Raw genomic sequence first — 19,994 nt, forward strand, 5'->3', positions numbered from 1 at the left:
TCGGAACCTGATCCCGAACCTGACCCCTCTCCTGAACCGCCATCTATCGGCCTCGATCGTAGTACCACCATTCTGCAATACATAATAACAATCATTAGTGATACTGATACTTCTTGAGGGATCACAACTACTTACAAGTTCCCTGGTCTTATCTTGGCCTTCCTTGGTTCGGGTACGGATCATCTGCTTTCAGTAGTACGGGCCCATACTACCTTCCACATCTATCCGTACCTTCTTCAAGGACTGTCTCGACTCCACCGGATCCCTTCCACTACTGCTGATCACCGCTATACTCATCCTAGGCTTGCCCTAGGGAAATCTCAGGCTCCACCCTACCAGGTCCTCAGCTGCTGAAGGCCTCCTAGTAATGCCAATTAACCATTACCTGAATACCATCACATGTGGTGAGGCTCGGATAATCCTTCGAGTAACAGACTCATCCCTACAACGGTTAGACTCAAAAAAGAGCTGCGCAATAGGGCCAAATCCAGCACTCTAAGATTATTCAACCCTGATCACATGTGACGTGACGTATTCACCTAATGGCTAACTCCCACCACTCAAAGTCCCATAAAGCACAAAGCAAGCAACATTCGAACTAAGGGAACAATCTCAAGCAAATCCTCCCTCATAGAGAGAAACTGAACTAGCATACAGAGCTAAACTCATACTATCAGGCATAACCTAACAAGCTATCCTACTGCTGTCTACTCAATTCTAGCATGCAATTTTCATACACTGAAGCACATAAAGCAGGCACATAAGGCATCACTCCTAGATCCTTAGTCTTATTCTAGCATGTTGTTCTACTGAAACTGATAAACACAACATAAGCTTGTATGGGTACTTTGGGAAATACTTACTTGAGCTCGGCCGGTTGCGCACATCACACACTTCGTTCTTTCTCAAAACCCTTTTCTTAATTCTTAGAAAACATTTCTTTTTGGAAAATCTTTTAATCCCTTGATTTGAGTTCAGACACCCCCGAAGGTGAGTCCGAATCCCTCAAACCAGGGCTCTGATACCAACTTGTAACATCCTAAAAATAAGAGCCAAAAATTTCATTTTAAAAACAAGTACATGGCAAAACATTAGAAATAAAAGGTTCAACGATTATATCATTTCACAAAAGATACTGCATGTCTAGAAACATTTTTATAAAACATTAACGTGTCAGAGTACAATTTCCCAGGAGGATCTCATGATGCGGAAAGCAAAGCATGTGTGTGACGTACCGCTACCGCGCCGACTCCTTCCCCTTCGAAGAAGAGGTACCTGAAACCAAAAATGAAAACTGTAAGCACAAAGCTTACTGAGTTCCCCCACTGTACCACATACCATATAACCACATAACATACATATATTGTCAGGCATATCTGGGTGCCCAACCTACCCCTTCGGTCCTCTTGACCGGATGTTGCCTAGCATACCTGGGTGCTGGCCTCCCCTTCGGTCCTCTCGACCGGGTACTGCCTAGCATATCTGGGTGTTGGCCTCGCCTTCGGTCCTCTCGACCAGGTACTGCCTAGCATATCTGGGTGCTGGCCTCCCCTTCGGTACTCTCGACCGGGTACTGCCTAGCATATCTGGGTGCTGGCCTCCCCTTCGGTCCTCTCGACCGGATACTGGGGACTATTCTCCCCTCTACTACTACCACATAACAGGTATCACAATATCAGAATCTATCTAGCAGGGCTGGGTATGACTACCCCTTCGGCCCTATCGACCGGATATCTTGGGGACTATCTCCCCCTATTGTCACTAGCACATACATCATATCATACTAGCACATAAACATAACACAGGTAGTAGTAATCCCGAGATAATATCACAGAGACAATAATCTACATACAACTCCTACTGGTGGGCCGGCATTGTGGCCGTAGACCCACCGCTACTGGAAGGTAATTCACCTCGAAAGTAACTGCGGAAGTCTGCTTGCTAAGCGCTGAATTAGAAATCCTTCGGCTATAAATCATAAACATAGGTTAGCCTCTCATTCACACCCTTAGGTCAGATGACTAACCCTCCCTTCGACCCAGGTCAACTCCTTAGTCGAGGTCAACTTCCAGTTGACTGGACTCGCCGAGTCATGGCACCGACTCGCCGAGCCCTTCTCCACCAACCCGGTTCCACTCTACAAGCCCCTTCTTCCCACTCACTGAATCGTCCTTAACTCACTACTCGGGACGATGGGACCGGCTCGCGATCCGACTCGCCGAGTCCATGAACAACTCGCCGAGTCTAGGAACAACTCGTCGAGTCCATGAACAACTTGCCGAGTCCATGCGAGCAGAGTTCCCACTTGCTTCCAGATCCTTATCCGAACATCCTTCATGAGGATCTGGGGTTTCTGGGACTATCGGAACACGTTAGATTGCTAATCTTACGTGCAAACACGAAGGGTTGGACTTCTGATACTTAAACCCCTTCGTACACAATACAGTTCATACAACTCGCCGAGTTTAAAGAACAGCTCGTCGAGTACCAGACAATCTTCATAGGACTCGCCGAGTTGTTCATCCAACTCGCCGAGTCTAAGGCCATATTCATAGAACTCGCCGAGTTCCACCTTGGGACTCGCCGAGCCCCTTGACCCATTTCCCATATGAGCCAAATCTGAGACATGCAACTCTTCAAAACCACAGATCTATGATCCTAGGGCATGCTTAACACGTAAAGTTGCAAACTTTACGTGCATGCATGGCCCTATAAGCTCAAAAATGCAATTCCAAGCTCTTTAAGAGGTCATTCACTCCATGGGGGTCCTCAATCACTTCAACCACAACAACTTTATGCTTCTATCATGTCCATAAAGTCTAGATCTGAAGTCCTTTCGGATTATTAAGCACAAGCACATGGAGTTTGGTGTTTTAGGGCTTGAAAACCACCAAATTGGGACAAAATGGGATCTAATGAACTAAAGATCAAGGTAGAGAATTTACTACCTGAATGGAAGCTTCTCCCAAAGTAGATTTCGGATCTACTCCCTCTCTTGCACTCTTCAAACTCTTCTTTTCTCCTTCTAAGCTCCAATGTGCCCCAAAAATCCTTCACAAGGCAACAAATCACTCAAGCTTACAAATGGAGGCTAGGGTTTCGACAAGGAACGCTCTGAGGATGATAGAGGCTGAGATGGGGCTATAAGGACATTTAAATAGGGTGCAAACCCTAAGGATTTGGGTCTCCTCCTGGTTGGCCTACTCGCCGAGTCCAGGCGTGGACTCGCCGAGTAGATCACTTAAAGCCTGCACCCATCTCGACATCTACTCGGCGAGTTAGGGATACAATTCGCCGAGTAGCTCTTCCAAAAGAACCTTTAATCAAATCAAATACGTACCAGGAACTGAGCGTTACAATACGTTTATGCAAGTAGGTTTTTAATGTGTGTGGTCCCTATATTTTATTTTCAGTCTCCAACATCCAATGAATCGATCGATGAGGATGAGTTGACAATAGTGGATGATACAACATGTCTTGAAGAGGAGCAACGACATCTTGTTGCCACGACTGCATTAGAAATTTAGTTTCCATTCAGAAATAATGGTCCAAAATACCCATCTGAACTTGTGTTTGTGACTTCGTATTGTCACTTCACAGCAGGAGGCTGACAATCGTACATATATTCCTATTTCGAAATGGTAGTCCTGAATGTATGAATATTCTTGTTTCGGACCAGAGCTCCGGAATAAGTACACACAGTCCGGAGAAAGTTGTCATTTTACAAATAATAATAATAATAATAATAATAATAATAATAATAATAATAATAATAATAATAATAATGTGGTTATTATTATAAAAAATATTTGTTATATAGGTTAGATTACTCAATTTCCCTTTATTTTTTTGGAAACGACAAATGAATTAAATGGAAGTCTACTCGCAATATTTCAACGAGTACTCCGAGTTCAAGTTCATTTACATGGCAAACTCAACCCTCATATGAGACTTACAATTTTTTTTTTGACATATGACACCACAAGAAGTGGTTTAAGAAAATTGAACTTCCAACCTCTTGTTACACATGAGTATAAAACCTAGCTAGGTTCGACATAACTTGAGTATAAAACTCGATGCATCAACCTAGCTTAGGTTGGACACCACATGAGTATACTCACGTCCCGCATGAATACAAAATTCGATGCATCAACATATTTATACGACATTCTATGCATCAACTTATTTATACGACATTTTTCTCATTTTATGATAACATCCATTTTTATACAAAAAAAAAATATGACGATGATTCAAAATGAATTAAAAGTGTTGTTCCACGTTATACTTTCATGTGCGACGTCAGCATCCTAATCACCAAAAGCATGGTTTTATCAAACACACTTCGGCAGCTACAACACTCTCGCCACACGCCCGCCCCTATTTGACTCTTTCCTAGATCTTTTTCCCATTCTGCCCTTACTAATTTCAAAACACCTTCTCTTAGGAAAGGATAACTTAGTCATTTTGCTCAGCCAACTTGAATCCTTAAATCCCGCTAACCTGTTATATAGTAAATCTTATAGCATAGCTTCCGTAAGAACGACATCAACAAAACCTCATTACCCATGGCGAAACTCCACCTCCTCATCCTCTCACTCCTCCTACTCTCCACCTTCGCACCACCGTCTCACGGTGCTAACTCTACCACCCAACCACCCAACACCATCCCGGAAGAATGCCTGAAGGCCACCGGCGGACCATGCCACAGCAAAACCAAATCTTTAAAGCTTAAACTCGTCGCCATTGCAGCAATTCTAGTGGCTAGTATGATGGGTGTTACTCTACCCATGCTTTCACGGGCTATACCCGCTTTACAACCCGATAAGAAGCTGTTTGTGTTGGTTAAAGCCTTTGCTTCCGGTGTGATTCTTGCAACTGGATACATGCACGTCTTACCCGATTCATTTGATTGCCTAACATCCAAATGCTTGCCTGAAAACCCATGGAGAAAATTTCCCTTCACAACGTTTATTGCAATGTTATCAGCTGTATTGACATTAATGGTTGATTCGTACGCTATGAGTTGGTACAAGAAATACGGGCCAAGAAACGAGAATTTGGATCCGAAAATCTCGGGTCATTTCCACGGCGATGGATCTTCTGGGATTGATTCACCAACATCACAGTTGAGGCGATATCGAGTGGTTGCTCAGGTACATTTCCTTTACCTAATTAAATCTACAATATTATTTACAACTTATTTGTCCATATATAAAATTGTTTTTAATGATCATTTTATAGCAAATTAATATGTTAGATACGCATGCATGATTATGATAATGCAGGTGCTAGAGCTAGGAATAGTTGTACACTCAGTTGTGATTGGACTATCGATGGGTGCATCGGATAATTTATGCACCATAAGACCTCTCGTCGCTGCTCTATGCTTTCATCAATTCTTTGAAGGAATGGGTCTTGGTGGTTGCATTCTTCAGGTCAGTTTGATTTTACTCCAATTTGGCTTTTTTAAAACTTCAGTCTTAAACAAAATCATTGATTTAATTAATCCGATGATGAGTACTATATACAGGCGGAGTATGAGAGAAAGATGAAGGCAATGATGGTGTTTTTCTTCTCGGTGACAACTCCATTTGGAATAGCACTTGGAATCGGGTTGTCAAATGTCTACCGTGAAAATAGTCCGGCAGCTCTGATGGTGGTCGGAATACTAGACGCGGTGTCAGCAGGGCTGTTGAATTACATGGCGTTGGTGGATCTTCTGGCGGCGGATTTCATGGGGAAGAAGCTTCAAGAAGATATGAAGCTTCAAGCAGTTTCATATGTCGCTGTGTTTCTAGGTGCTGGAGGCATGTCTGTGATGGCAATTTGGGCATAAACAGTATTGATTTCTTTAATTTGCTCCTTTTAGAGAAGGTTTTTGGCTTAAGAATGTGTAAAATAGGGAAATATTAACGGATTAAAGATTAATTAAATTACCATTTCGCCCTTTCATCTAGACAGGATTTCATTACTAAATGTGTTCAATTCACCTCTGTGTCATTGGCTCTTTCAAAAGTACAACGTTACGATAGGAAATTAGGAATAAATGAAAGTAGAATGCTGATTATCATTAGGAAAAAAAACAATAAAAAACATCTGTAAGGAGTCGGGTGAGCATTTAATACGAGAGTAATAACAAGTTGTATTCTATTTGGACTAGGGGTGATAACTTTCGACACCCCATGAACTCTACATAAATATAAACGTGTTTGGATTGAGTTTTTCTGACCTACCAACCTGTTTATTTTACAAGTCGTGTTCGTATTTGCAAATAATTTTGTGGGTTGACCTTAAATCTGTTTCTTTTATTAAATTAAAAAGATAAAAAAAATATATTTATTAAATAAAGGAGAGAATAAGAACTAATAATTTAATATGTGAAATTTAGACATTTTTCCAATGACCCATGAACACGGATCTGATCCACAAACCCGAACATGACACAATTGTCACCCCCAATTTGAACTACGATCGGTAAGGCGACAATTCATGACATAAAATGAAATTTGGGCGAAACTAGAATTCAACTTTGTGTTTGTGTCGTTTCCGTGTCAAGTAATAAAAAACATGAAGTCGTTTTGTGTTTTGTTCGTGTTTAAAATTATATACAAAATTGACAAGATATTAAGATACATTTTCATGCTTTGTAAGTTTAATTATGATTTAAATAACTAAATGATTAATTTATTTTATATTTTTCGTGTTTGTCATGTTGGTCGTTTTATTGTGTTTTAATTTGGTTGTTTTTTGTGTTAGAAAAGCACAACACAACATTGTGTCTTGTCGTGTTCGTGTTATAAAAAAATTGTCGTGGCATGTCGGGTCAGCTAAAAACATAACACGATTATCCGATTTGTCATCCATAGCGACCGCTGAGACACTGACCTTTGGAGAATGAATGGATAATCTAGACGAGACAAATTCGTGAAAAAATTAGTTCTTTATAGGGAATTTTTTCTCAGACATTATATATATATATATATATATATATATATATATATATATATATATATATATATATATATATATATATATATATATATATATATATATATATATATATATATACTCGGTTATTTTTGTTTTATTATTATTATTATTATTATGTTATTATTTGTTAACATTTTTACTCGGCCTCTAAAGTTTCTTGTGTTTTTATTATTTTTTCATCTTTTTTTAATTAAATATTGGTTCCTGATTTTGATGTTCGACAATTATAATTTTTTTAATCATAATGATATTATGTATCATATTATTTTTGGATCATGATAGTTTGAATCATATCATTTTGGATTATATCATTTTGAAATAATAAACTTTTGGATCATATTATTTTTTTAATCATATGATTTTGGATCATAATATATTAAATTAAATAAAGTTTTTATTCATAGCAAGATCTGGATAATTATATTTTTTGAATCATTTAATTTTAAATCATAAAAGATAAAAATACTTTTAGATCACAACAAATTAAGTATCATAAACATGTTGAATCATATTTTTTTTTTGAATGACTCTTTTTGGATTATATTATGTTCAATATTTTTTTAAAGTTTTTAATCTTTAAAAATCAAGTTTGGTATGTAAAACATCTTATTTTTTTCATTTTACAAAGTCACCCCGTATCATTGCCGACAACCAACACCTTTAGTTGTCTTCTCTATTCAAATATTAATTTAAGGCATGTCATCAATAACCTTTTTACATCTAGATTTTAGATCTATACTCCATTCACGAATCTAAATTTCGACAACTCTTCTCTCTTCTCCATTGGTGATAAGCGGTGGTTGCAAGAGCTGAGAAAGAAGATAGGACACAAATCTAGGGTTTCGATTCTACATCTTAGTCTCTCTGGATTTTGCATTGATGTAAGGATTTCATTGATTGATTATAGGTTTTGGGGGCTTCATCTTGAAAATCAGTGCTGATTAAAAAGGTTTTAGATTAGAATATAGTGTTAATTATAGGTTCTAGATTATGGTTATAGTATCATACTTGGGTTTGAGTTTTGGATTTTGTTTATAGTATCAAAATTGGTGTTGACGGGCGGTGGTTGATGAATGTATTGATGTTGAAAGGAGATGGTTGTCGACGATGATAGGAGATAGTTGCCCCAATTGAGAGAGAGAGAGAGAGAGAGAGAGAGAGAGAGATGATATAAGTTTTTAATATTTATAATTAATCTAAATTAATTGATAAATTATAAATAATTGAAAAATAAAATAAAAAATGGCAATATAGTCTTTTAAAATGAAACGAGGGACTAAAATGATAAATTTAAAAGAAACAACGGAATAAACGAGCTTTTGGGGCACTTAAACGGAAACCACTAATGGCTAACGATGTTAGGGACTAACCGTGTAAGGAAATTAAAACATAAGAACGATCCGAGTTAATTTTTGAAAATAGAGAAAAAATACACGCTTTTTGGTACCTAACCGAGGGACGATTTGTGTAATTTACTATATATTTTTTAAAATATATAAGAACTAACTAATAGTATTTTTAAATAGCTCAAACCAACTTATATAAGTTATTTCTTTTAAGTAACTTATATATTAAAAATAGATTTTTACCGAATAATATAATGATATTTTGATTTGTTCCGAATCTTATATTAATGCTTCCAAATCTAAAGAGATTTTAGCTCCGTAATGTAATGAGCGATATCATCGTTCTGATTAGCAACATGCTAGTGGAGTTGGAGGAAAGAAAGAATTATTCAATTTCATATATTCATCCATCATGAATGTTATAAAATGAGCATTTGTTTTTTAAATAGATTTCATATTTTGAAAGATATACCAAAGAGAATCCGTTGATACGCCAAATGTTGATTGTACGTGCATGTTCTGCATTGCAAAGATGGAAAATACATTTTATTCACTACGTATATGATGACAAAAATCTTCACGACCTCGGAGGATGTTTGGAGGTGGTTCAAGGTGTTTTTAGATATAATTGGCCAAGATGAAATGTTTTAAGCTAGAAATTCAATTGCTAACATGTTATAGGAAACACGTACACATTGTCTTTAGAGACGTTTGCAATCTTGATACTATTAAAGTAGTAAAAAGTGTCTTATTGAAAATGTTTCTTTTTATGTTGATTCACGCTTGAATTTTATGTTGATTTTTATATTTGAAGTTTGTTTCATTTTATGTTCAAATATATTAAATATAATTATATGCCATAACAAAAATTGAAAAATAAAAAATGTTCGAAAAAATAAATCCGAAAACATTTTCGGAATTTTTAAAATGAAAATGAAAACTCCTTCCGTCTCTTTCACTTTTTTCACCTCCATGTCGCCATATAAGGGGCTTGGAGGACCTAAATTAGGGGATCATATCAATTTGTTCCAACTTGAGATAATAAGTTTATAATTTTGGTCTTACTTCACTGTCAAGAAACGAAAGAAAGAAGAGTTATATCCTCAAGTTTAACCTAAGTAGGTGTTTTTTTTTTTTTTGGGTGTAAAGCAATGTCCAACCAAAATACCCAACAATAAGGGTGAACACTAAACTTTGAACCGGATTTAAACTAGCATCAACAGGTCTGGACCAAAGTCCACTAATTTCTGCAAAACTGGTTCGGTCCAAAAGCTGGCCAGCCTAGTTCGGTCCAAATATTCACAGTACAATTGTATCCTAATACTATAATATTAATAGATAAACTAACTTTCGATAGACTTCAATGAGTTGTACCATACAAATCTAAAATTAAAATTGTATTGATCCAACGGATACAAAAACCAAAAAATCCAGATTTGGACCGGCTTCAACCGATTTGTACAAGGTCCACCAATTTTGCCAAACTGATTCGGTCCGAATACCAAACCCGTAAACAAGCATTAGCTCTTCCTAAAAAAGGTGTGATCCAGCCATACCTTCGGCTACGGCTGGCTACGACTTCAACTTGTTTTCTTAATTTTATGTTAGAAATATAAAAATGAAAACCCCAAGCTTTTAAAATAACTGAAGACAGATTTTCTCAATCAAACGTGCCTTGACATTTCAGGCCCAACTTTAAAATTGTAATTTTTGTTGTTCTGAATTGAAAAGTTTTTCTTTCTCCCGTTGTATATTTTAAATGACATTCTAATACTGTCTTTGGAACACGTTTAAAACCGATCATGAGACTTACGATTTGAAATCCAAATTAAAAGTATATGACATTTCCTTGATATTGTTTAAAGAAAAAAAAATACTAAAGAATAAGATAAAGTTACATATATATCTACAATTAACTTAATTTAGGAGTTCCTGCATATTCAAACAAGTGGCAACTGATTATTACAAGTTGAACAAAAACACATCCAAACCAAATAATGGCATGATCGTCTTCAAAACCTAATTAATGCGGGCATTCCGAATTTGGAGAAAATGAAATCTAAAAGTAGTAAAGCAAATAAATGAAAGGAAAAGGTAAGATGGTCTAAAGAATTTATAAAGATAAAAAAATTTAATTGTATGAAACAAGTAATAATTAATGTAAAGAAGTTGATGATGGCAGCGGTCCTTCCAAACTAAAAAAAAAAAAAAAAAAAAAATACTAAACCTAAAATCATCCATCCATCCTTTCTGGAGATCCCAATCAGTTATCCTGGCTTCAACCCAACCCAACCCAACAACATTATAAAAACAAGAGAGAACCAAGAGTCCTGATGTAATGTAATGGTCAAAAAGAAAAAAATTAAATAAAAGGAATCAAAGGGCAAAGCGGGAAGTTGAGACCTGAAGAAAAGAGGTTTGGAACCTTGAACCATGTTTTGAGTTAAAGGCTGCTTACTCTCCTCTATGAGAAAGAGAAAGCCATGCAGATCTGAATTTGGCAACCAAAAATTTGTTAAAACAGGGCAGGGCGCATGTTGTTTCATGCGTAATACATGTACAAGCTGTTTGCAGCAGCACAGGCGATTGAGTTTTCAGTTGGATGCCATGCCAGATGGAGCAACTTTGTTGTGAAATCAAATGAATTCCCGTTTGCATCAACTCCCACTCCCGGGGTGTTGCTCTCTCCTCCTGTTGTAGTAAATTCAAATTTTTTAATAAATAAATGCCTAACTAAACAAATTCAATCTCTACTTATTTAAACATAAGAATCAGAATTGCAAACCAAGTGGATTCCTTTTCGGACCAAAACCCAACAAAAGACCTACCTAATGCTAACCTAAACTCAACGACCAAAATTGTCTTACAGCCCGACTTTTAAACTAAATGATTTAGCCTGTTCCATTTTTAGGTAATAAAATATTCACCCATTTCACAAAAAAAATAAAAAAGGATTGAAATTTGTGGACATAGAGAGTGTGAAATTAAAGAAAAAGATTGACCTCGTCTAACTGCCCGGGTTATGCTGCTTAGGGATCTGGAAGGCCTTGAGGGGGTCTGCACTTGTCTCCTACAAGATTTAAATTCTTTTATTAAAAAACAAACAACATGAACACACATTTCTTAATTCTTATATTTATTTAAAGAAAAAATATATTACCTCATTGGGTTCTTGCTAGCTTCGAGGGTGGTTGCTTCAGTGCTGCCCGGATTGCACCCAAACACACGGAATAAGTTGCTGTGAAGAAATTTTTACAAGTGAGTCAATAATGGCCTGGCAGGGTGGAATGTGAATTGTATGATATATTTGAATGTTACCTGTAAGAACCAGTTGCTACACGCTTGCTATCACCACTCAGACAGCATTCAAATTTATCGAAAATAGAATCGTTTTCATATAAATCACATAGCTGTAGTGGACATAACATACTACATACATCACTCATCTCGATTCCATGCTAATAAAAAAAACATACAGGAACAGTAAGTATACCTTAGGTCTTAAATATTCATGGACCTGAAATGTTGAAACTGGACCAGAGTCCATGTTGATGTCCCATAACTGCACCACACAAACAAAACAACAACCATATAACTTGAGTTTATATGTTATAGAAAATAAAAACCCGGATGAGTTGGTTTTTAAATGGACATGGTAGAATAGAACAGAAGAGGAACAAATCAGAAACCTTAAGGGTCATGTAATCACGACTTAGAATATATCTTCCATCTCTTCCAAATTTTATATCTGAAATAGAGGCTATTATCTCAGTGAAGAATGACCTTGAACCAGGTGCTTCATGTTCCTCAAACCTATATAATTATAAGGATAAGGATTCACCCCAAAATTATTTTTCAAAAAAAAAAAAAAAAACAAGAAACTTACAATTTAGAATGCTTATCACATAGAGCAGACTGACGTAAGTCAATAAGGCGAATAGATCCTTTGGAACTACTATATGCTAGTGTATGACAATGGTTAGGATGAAACTCAGCTGATGTAATCACCTCTGCAACAAAAAAAAAAAAAAAAAAAAAAAAACACAGGTCCTAGTCAATCAATGTTCGCTCACAAACAAGTAACCCAAAATATTTAAATGAAGGATGCTAAGGAATAGGAAAATATTGTCACACACATGCAAGCACTATATACCAACTGGTTGTGGAAAACGAAAATAACCTATATTTATATTTAATACAATAAAGTTGGTTTTGTTTGATAAAAATAGAGTGTACCGGTGAGGTCTTCCATGTTTGCAGGCTTGACGTCCACGATGTTGAAACTCTGATTGCTGACTTCCAAATTCCAAAGGTTTATCCGAAGATCGTCCGCAGAGATAAATGTCTCACCATCACTAATGCATAAAAGAAAAGGATCATTCATCAACATCACATCCCAATTATTCAAAACTCAAGCATCAGACTCAACATGTTTGTGCAACTCAAATTAAGCCTGAATTGCAGGGAATACCAGGAATCCTAAAGTAATCTCGTTACCAATATATATAGGCAATGTACTTTATTTTAAAGCCGATAATAGCAACGTACTTACAATTCTTTACAGATAATACTAATAATATATAACTTGAAACGTATATAAACAGTATATATATATATATATATATATATACATATATATATATATATATATATATATATATATATATATATATATTACCCACAATATTAGTTATTTTATTTTTAGGTAAGAAAATGCAACTATGTTGCTATTAAGTGTAAATAAATATAAGTATGTTGCTGTTATGAGTACAAAATAGGGTTAAATGCAAGAAATATCAACATATTTTCATTAAGGCTTTTCTTTTATTAATAGCATCCTAATTTCATCTTTTCCTATTAGAGCATCATACTTTGAAAAATCTACCCAACTATAACAATCCAAACAAAAACCAGTTTTCCCTGCGCTATATTATGGTATCCCAATAACTAAATGTTGAAAGTACAATGCTGTCATTGCTAGTGTTTCAAAATAAAGTGCTTTAATAAGGGTAAAAAAAATGAAGGTACAATGCTGTTATAAAAAGAATTGAAAGCAGGACGCAATAATAGACAAATAAATGAAATTGCATTGCTATTTCTTGTGTTTAGCCCTAAAATGTAAAAATAAACTTGTTACACTCTTAAGAGTAGTGAATGTGTTTAAGTGAGTATCTGATTTTCTTGCTGACAGTCTGTGGAGTGGTAATAAGTCAACTGTCGAAGGGTAGTTTAGTCTTTTTACAATTTGAAATGCAAGGACATTGCCTATTATGGTAAAAACAGCAAAGCACATTGCTAGTTACTGCAATTTGCCCTGAAACTAAATGCAAAAACTGATGAAGACCCAAACCTGTTATTTGAGATAGAGTTGATATGATAGTCATGTGCATGAGCATACACTCTTCTACATCTTGCAACAAGGTTGGTCTCGTTGCTAGTTACCTGCAATTGTACCTTAGTGTCACGCTACTGAATAAGCAACATGAGCAATAAAAAACAATGTGATGATGACATAAAGACAGACTAAAAACATGATGACTTCCACAATTAATGAGAAGATGGTAGGGCAAGGGTACAACTACCACAGGTAAACGAAGTGATGCAATGCCCCCTGAAGGAAATGATAATGCATTGCTTAAACTAGTGTAAGATTTGTCTTTGTCTGTGCATCCACCATTTGCAAGATGCAGCTTAGGGTTGGAAGTAACAATTGAACTACCAACATTGCCATTTCCACTGGCTTTGGAATTGGAAGTATCCATGCTCATCTCAGCAATTTTCTTGATCTTCTTCTCTTGGACCTGTGAAAGTCAAAATAAATTTTTACAACTTCAACAAGACAGAAGATAATGATTTAAAACCCGTATTGTTATGTTATCTAAAGAGATTAACTACCATCATAATACATTAGTATCACTAGAAAGACACTTTATTTTTAGAACAAGCAAATGGGTCATTTTACAATTCGAAAAGAGGATACATGTGAGTGTATCACCACAGAGAAAGAAAGGAGTTACAGTAGTTACCTTCCAGAATTTAATGGTTTTATCATTAGAAGACAGAAGAAAGAGTGCACCATTGGATGTTTGGCACCATCTAATTTTGTTAATTTTCTCTTCAATCTCCAAACTCTTTAAATAATCAAACTGAAAACAAAAAAGTTGGAAATCAATAAATAAAACTATAGGAGAGATCACTGGATCACTATAGAAGAATAAACAAAAAATGATGAAAGTAACAATTCAAGAAAATGGAATAAAAGAAAACCTCCGGTTCATGGCTCTGGAACTCAGTTTTGTAGCGGAATTCAGGATGCCTGCTGATTGGGTAATCAGTCTTTTCTAAGTCCTTTCTATTTCCACCATGCTACACAATCAAGAATTGAAAAGTTGTGAGTAACAACATAATCTTAAGACAGTAAAAGACAAAATAAAGACATGCAAAACGCCAAAAATATCAAATCTTGCATGGCCAACCTCCTTTTTATCAGTTCTCTCAAATAATACTACCCTTCCCCCACGATCACCAGTAGCAAGATGGTCACCACTTTTATCAAACTCAATCGCCGATATGATATCAACTGCAAAAAAGCACAAATTTTTCATCATTGTACTATCAAATAATGTAAAAAAGTGGAAAAATCCTGCACGATTAAACTATAGGGGTACTTCACTAGTGCTTTATATTTCCAAAAGCCAACAGGTACAGACAAAAGATTGTTAAATAGCATTTATGACACCTTTTTGTATGATGTGATCATATCGATAGGCCTGCAAAATGACAGCAGGACTTGCATCTTTCATTCAAAACCCATAACCAAAATGACAGCAGATTGATCTTAAAAGAGTTTATGAAAGTACAAATCTAGTACATGTATTATATAAATAAAGAAATGCAATGGTGTTTACATGATTGCAGATCTTAGCATTTATGCCATGTTGTAAATAAACAGCTTGACAAATCACCAGTTAGGCACTAGAGTACCATTAATAACATTTCTATAACAATCAAAGGCTCAGGGTAAATCTAAGTAACAAAATAAGATCCACAGTTTGCCTCTTACAAGGACAGCTGGACAGCTAAGGGGCTTTCCGTGAAGTAAAACAAAAGTCAAAAAGCAATCAAGGTGGACTTATATCTGGCACGACAATTTCTTGTTTGGTACAGGTGCCAAAAACGTTTCAATGATGAATAGAATATAAAAGTTAAAGAAAGTTCCAGACAGGTTCATGTGAAGAGTATGATAGAACTTCGATTCAAAGGCAGCATGATGATCACAAAATTATCGGTTTATGCTCTATGAATTGGAAATAAACATTAAGTAGCAATGACAAAAAGAACGTGGAACCCCAAAAATTCATTGGTGAAGAATCCAGCAAGCATGTAATTGGATAACAAGTTTCCAACTGTTACTACATTTACACACGCTAGAAGTACTGACTCATTCAAATCTATCTTCTCTTGCAGATTGTTTCTAATTTTCTAGCCATTATTTTCCTTAATTTGTTTCCCATTTTTCTGCCAAAGGTGCTCTGATCGTTGAACCTTAGTAGACAGGATTCAGCTCTTGTTTTTTTGCCTATTTGGTAATCTGAAACTCTTGTTCCATAGTAAGTTGATCACTTCACATTCAAACTTGTGTTATGTTCTTTTTCTTCAAAAGTACAGTGTGCATTATCATATATTATAAACTACCGACTCCTATTTGTATATCTACACCTATGAAATCATATGCAAGCAAAAGCTAGTAGTTTTCCAATAATGAGAAACATGAATAATGCCTTGAAACGCATGGAATCAATAAGAAATGCTTAAGCCTTCCATATACTTACTCCCCCCAGGACGATTTAATTTAAAGCGATTGAATGGAAAAATTGAATGGAAGTACTTGATCAAAGTACGAGTGCAAATTTATTATTTCTAATGCTTTGGTCCAACAACAATATCAGGTACCTACGTCTACAGAAACCTAGTTTAATGGTTACCAGAATCTCCGACGATTCAATAATATGCCGATCCACGAACAAAATCAAAGACATATTTCATTCAAGCCCTAATCAAATACAAATCTGTGGATCCACATGCGGGAAAGAAAGAAAGATAGATAGATAGATAGAAATATAATAAATAGAATTCAAATGAATAATCTCCATTGAAGCTAGTTTACCTTCCTGAACTTCTTCACCGGCGGTGCGTTCACCAAATACCTGAGAGAATTTCCAGTCAAGCGGAGGTGGTGGACCCTCGGGAGCTGCCGCAACATCTCCTCCATCGCCACCGTTCATCTCTTCTTCTTCCCCTCTTCTTTTTCTTTTCAGATTAATTAAACGATAAATCAATCAACTGAATCCAAAGTAAAATCAAATCAACAACAGCATCATCCGATCGTTCGTCCAATTATTATTTCTCCAAGATCGCAACCTCGAAATCCTCAGTTAATTCCATCAACAAACAAAAATGAAAACAAAAACAAAAACAAAGACGGTGCCTGTTTCAGATTCATTCATCCATTAACGAGCATCATCGTTCTCATCATCATGAACAACACCAAATCGCTTCATTCACAGATTGGGATTTTATTTTCTCTCTCTTCTTCTCACACTTTCTCTCTCTAAAATGGGGAAGGAGAATTTCGGAAAACTGAAGTGACCAAACCGTTCCTTTTGCCTCCGAACACACACCCAAGCTCCCTCTCTCTCAATAATACATTTTCCCCTCTTCTAATTTGTGTCGTTGATGATAAAGCAACGGCGGATGGATGTTTGTTAAATCACCGATCGACTAGGATCCAACGATGAGTATACGCGGATGTCCAATGATGGTTTGTGACGGAGATAACGTGACAGGCTGTGACGTTAGTTGAGAGTTATTAAACTATAGTTATTGAAGACTGTACACGACCGGGGCTGAGTTAGTGAGGACCCAGAGTAAGGATTCTGAAAAGACGTTCTTGCCCTTGCTTTTTTGAGCTTTGGCGTTTTTATAATGTGTTTATTCTAATGAGATAAGGATGCTTATTGGATTGTGAACTGTGATTAGCTAGGGATATTCCTTATCTATTTAACATTATTATCAAAGATGATAAAAAGAAAATGGAAGGTTGTATGTAACAAGTATGTTTAGTGGTGTCAACAATAGTTTTCACTCAACTAATAGGTTGAGAGTTTATATCACACAAGTTCTTTACATCAATATCATCAAATGAGTCTCATTAGCAGCAAGCAAGATTTCTTGATGATTGAGTTGGGTGAGGAGGGTTATGGGTCAAGATCACAGTGATCTAGAGGTCATTATCCAAGAAAGATGGGAGGGAAGAGGGTGAAAACAAGAAGATAAGAACATTGATATTAAGAAAAAAGACAAAACAGTTTTTGATTAAATCAATTTAGAGATCATTCTCAATGGATTCAACAATTGGTCACCATATGTATTTATCGATTTGGGAGATCATATTGATCAATATGAGTCAGCAATAGACTAGAAACCATGAAGAGGGATGTATCAATAGAAGAACAAGAAGACATTTTCCTCTCATTTGGAAATAGTAAAGGATCAAGAAATGTGGTTCTTCCTATCTAGCTCCAGTATATTGTGTAAAGATGAGATCGATTGTTTTTTTTTTCTATTTTGATTTCTTTTTTAAATTTGCTTTTCTTGATTTCTTCATTTGGGCTTAAGAATTCTTTAATAAATTATGTTAGAATTACACAAATTAAAATAACTTTACGAGGTAATGACATAAAGAGTGTGCATAAAGAATACATGATTTGGTGACATAGGGTTGTAAGAATGGTTGTTAGTATCACTTTGGCTTAAGAAATCTAAACAATTTCTTTGCAATCAGACTTAATTGCCGCTCCTTATTGTAATCGTTTACTAAGAAATCTGAACAATTTCTCTTAGTCTCTCATCTAATTGATCGTGTGAGTTTTTGTACCATCTTCAACATAGACCTATGAGTTTTGCCTTTTAGTGAAAATATTTTTTTTAAGAATAAAAGTAATAATCATATCTAATTAGAATAAGTAAACCAAAATGTTGAAATAAATAAAATAAATTATTAGGAGGAAGCTTAAAGTCATTAAAGTATTTAAACGATCAATCATGAAATTAAAAAGTAAGACTTAGAGATAAGGGGCTATTTTTGCCAAAACATTGAAACGTGGATTTGTTCACCATTGACTAATCGTTCAGATCAGTTTAACAATAAACTTATATTTAGAAGTTTAAGTTGGAATTTATAAGCTAAACATGTTAAAAGATGACATTTAAAAAACATTTTAGTTTCAAGGACTAAATTTGACAAATTCATCAAACCTAGGGGTAGATTTGAAAGTGTTTTGGACCTTCTTGCCAGGAAGTTAGTAAATTGGGGGAAAAGTCTTAGTAATAGAACTTCATTCTAAAGACTAGTCAATTGGTGTTCACTTAAGAGAATACAAAACTTAGGGGTCTAATGTGAAAATAAGAGGAGACTAGTCAATTGGTGTTCACTTAAGAGAATACAAAACTTAGGGGTCTAATGTGAAAATAAGAGGAAGTGTAACTGTAACATCCCAATTTTCAAGACCAAAAATTTTGTTTTTAATTAACTTATAAAACAGTTTACTGAAAAACATCATCGATTCATATCTTTTATTTCATAAAACCATAGTCACGTGTCTTAAAACCATGTCATAAAATAATAATAATGTCATAGTACAATCCTAAGATCTCATAATGCGGAAATCATGTTTGTGTGTGATGCGTTGCTACCGTGCCGACTCCTTCCCTTTCGAAGAAGAGGTACCTGAAAACAAAACCGAAAGCTGTAAACACAAAGCTAAGTGAGTTCCCCCATCATACCACATACCATACATAACACATACTATCTAATACATCTGGAAACTACCCATTCGGTCTCTTTCAACCGGTAACTTGCCTAGCATATCAGGGTGTTGGGCTACCACTTCGGTCCTGTCGAGCGGTACCTAGCCTAGCATATCAGGGTGCTGGCCTACCCCTTCGGTCCTATCGACCGATACCTACCCTAGCATATCAGGGTGCTGGCCTACCCTTTCGATCCTGTCGACCGGTACCGCAGACTATTTCACCCCCTACTTCTATCACATAACATCCTAGTGCATAACATATAAATCATATACTGCCTAGCTTATTCGGGTGTTGGCATACCCCTTCGGCCCTATCGATCGGTACTAGGGTATATTTTACCCTTTCTACCATTATCATATATCATCATAGCTTACCAATACATAACATAACATACCAGATAATTATCACAAAGACAATTATCTAACAAACACATCCTGTTAGTGGGCCGACATCATGGCCTTAGACCCACTTCTACTGGAAGATAACTCACCTTAATGTCGTGCAGTAATTGAAATGTCCTCGGCGTTGGAACCGACTCCTCTCAAACACCTACACATAACAACCTTCCTTAATTACCATTTCATACTCATAATCCTTTCAAGGGTCAACTCAAGTCAAAGTCAAAGTAAAGGTCAACACCCTGGTCAAAGTCAACATCTGGTTGACTCAACTCGCCGAGTTGGTCCACTAACTCGTCGAGTTCCGTAATCCACCAAAATCCTGGAACTTCGATCCTACTCGTCGAGTCCTTCAAGAGCTCGTCGAGTTCTCCTTCATACTGAA

General features: G+C 36.0%; 2 protein-coding genes across 5 annotated transcripts; one reads left to right on the forward strand and one right to left on the reverse strand.

Annotated features, from left to right (window-relative positions):
- Positions 1-4,532: 4,532 nt before the first annotated feature.
- Positions 4,533-6,096, forward strand: LOC111900088 (fe(2+) transport protein 1). Its single transcript, XM_023895973.3, has 3 exons — positions 4,533-5,156; positions 5,289-5,438; positions 5,534-6,096. The coding sequence occupies exons 1-3, from the start codon at positions 4,569-4,571 to the stop codon at positions 5,837-5,839; spliced, it is 1,044 nt and encodes a 347-aa protein (XP_023751741.2). The 5' UTR covers positions 4,533-4,568; the 3' UTR covers positions 5,840-6,096.
- A 4,343-nt stretch (positions 6,097-10,439) lies between these two features.
- Positions 10,440-17,038, reverse strand: LOC111900062 (serine/threonine protein phosphatase 2A 55 kDa regulatory subunit B beta isoform). Of its 4 annotated transcripts, none has more exons than XM_042900406.2 (15): positions 16,507-17,038; positions 15,079-15,109; positions 14,816-14,919; positions 14,607-14,705; positions 14,366-14,485; positions 13,922-14,140; positions 13,690-13,781; positions 12,576-12,694; positions 12,226-12,349; positions 12,029-12,152; positions 11,833-11,901; positions 11,658-11,749; positions 11,500-11,577; positions 11,342-11,409; positions 10,440-11,030 (listed from the first exon to the last, which is right to left on the reverse strand). In XM_042900406.2, exons 1-15 carry the CDS (start codon positions 16,609-16,611, stop codon positions 10,882-10,884), a joined length of 1,593 nt encoding a protein of 530 aa, XP_042756340.2. In that variant the 5' UTR covers positions 16,612-17,038; the 3' UTR covers positions 10,440-10,881. The 4 variants fall into 4 exon arrangements, with proteins under 4 accessions (XP_042756340.2, XP_042756337.2, XP_023751712.2 ...); XM_042900403.2 differs by having other exon boundaries at positions 13,919-14,140; positions 16,507-17,037; XM_023895944.3 differs by lacking the exon at positions 15,079-15,109 and having other exon boundaries at positions 16,507-17,035.
- Positions 17,039-19,994: the final 2,956 nt, after the last annotated feature.

The sequence above is a fragment of the Lactuca sativa genome, chromosome 1 (assembly GCF_002870075.4).
Source record: "Lactuca sativa cultivar Salinas chromosome 1, Lsat_Salinas_v11, whole genome shotgun sequence".
NCBI classification, from domain to species: Eukaryota; Viridiplantae; Streptophyta; class Magnoliopsida; order Asterales; family Asteraceae; genus Lactuca; species Lactuca sativa.

Coding starts and splice junctions, on each gene's coding strand:
- LOC111900088 (XM_023895973.3), top strand. CDS start 4,569: ATGGCGAAACTCCACCTCCTCATCCTCTCACTCCTCCTACTCTCCACC. Junction 5,157..5,288: donor GATATCGAGTGGTTGCTCAG/GTACATTTCCTT, acceptor ATGATAATGCAG/GTGCTAGAGCTAGGAATAGT. Junction 5,439..5,533: donor TTGGTGGTTGCATTCTTCAG/GTCAGTTTGATT, acceptor TACTATATACAG/GCGGAGTATGAGAGAAAGAT.
- LOC111900062 (XM_042900403.2), bottom strand. CDS start 16,611: ATGGAGGAGATGTTGCGGCAGCTCCCGAGGGTCCACCACCTCCGCTTG. Junction 12,695..13,689: donor AACTCTATCTCAAATAACAG/GTTTGGGTCTTC, acceptor TTTATGCATTAG/TGATGGTGAGACATTTATCT. Junction 11,410..11,499: donor GCTAGCAAGAACCCAATGAG/GTAATATATTTT, acceptor TAAATCTTGTAG/GAGACAAGTGCAGACCCCCT.